This window comes from Perkinsus marinus (genome assembly GCF_000006405.1).
Source record: "Perkinsus marinus ATCC 50983 genomic scaffold scf_1104296975200, whole genome shotgun sequence".
NCBI classification, from domain to species: domain Eukaryota; phylum Perkinsozoa; order Perkinsida; family Perkinsidae; genus Perkinsus; species Perkinsus marinus.
Window position 1 is genome coordinate 1 of NW_003200818.1, and position 917 is coordinate 917.

Genomic DNA, 917 nt, shown 5'->3' on the forward strand with positions numbered 1-917 from the left:
ATTGACAGCTGTCGCTAACACAACACAACAGCGATAGCTCTGCGTGAATTATGAACCTTCCACCAGCCATGCAATTGGTTCACCGAACCAACAAGGCTTATACAATGTAGACCAAGTCGGAGCTGATAAAGACCTACACAAAAGTCTCACTCTCAGGCCCTCCACTGCGGTGGGAAGATCACCTTGTTGTCTTCTTGGAGACTTTCCAGTCCACCATTGAACTCCGCGGTTGTGAAGACACTGAGCTTCTTCCGTTCAGCGAGAGCGTTGACCTTGTCACGCAAGTCTGAGCAGAGATGGTTACCGAGGTCCGCTCAAGTTAACCATCACCGTCGATGTTCATGAACTGCGTCCTTTCGGCAGAGAACACGTCAACCACCAGCTCGCACAGATCGTCGATTCTGGCAGTGGATGGATGTTGTTATATCCTTGCAGAAGTAGACTCCACCTGTTGCCTCCAACCGCGACAGGCGCGGGTGGTTCAGCTGGTGCCTGTTGCACGCGCGTGCGCTTAGATCGAGTTGTCTTCTGGACGTCCACACGCTCGGCCGGCCTAACACGATCACGAGGTGAGATAAGGTGTACGTGGAGCCCCTTACTCAGGAGCGGCCTGTTCTGCTTGCTTGTCAGCCGGTGGTGGACTTGCATCAAGCTGGCTCTGCCTGCGCTTGCGTGCTGGCTTCCTAGCTGTCTCGAATTCGTCTTCCATGTCCTCATCGATATCCTTAGCATCCCGACCTGCCGTAGCTCACCACCCCGCAGTATCAAAAAGTGGCACCTCACCTCTGGCTGCAAAGATGACTTCCCTCGCTATCAGAACATCATCCTTCGATACGTTAGCCTGGAGCTTCAGTTTCGCATGAGCAGTAGAGAGACGAATAACGGCTTCAAGAGTTCCTATAGGAGACCACCCATGA

General features: G+C 53.1%; 1 protein-coding gene across 1 annotated transcript; it reads right to left on the reverse strand.

The window, feature by feature from the left end:
* Nucleotides 1–97: 97 nt before the first annotated feature.
* Pmar_PMAR021570 (hypothetical protein) lies at nucleotides 98–709 on the reverse strand (the record flags this gene model as incomplete). Its single annotated transcript, XM_002765667.1, has 5 exons — nucleotides 98–133; nucleotides 183–286; nucleotides 331–401; nucleotides 449–553; nucleotides 600–709. 5 exons carry the CDS (start codon nucleotides 707–709, stop codon nucleotides 98–100), a joined length of 426 nt encoding a protein of 141 aa, XP_002765713.1.
* Between the last annotated feature and the right edge of the window lie 208 nt (nucleotides 710–917).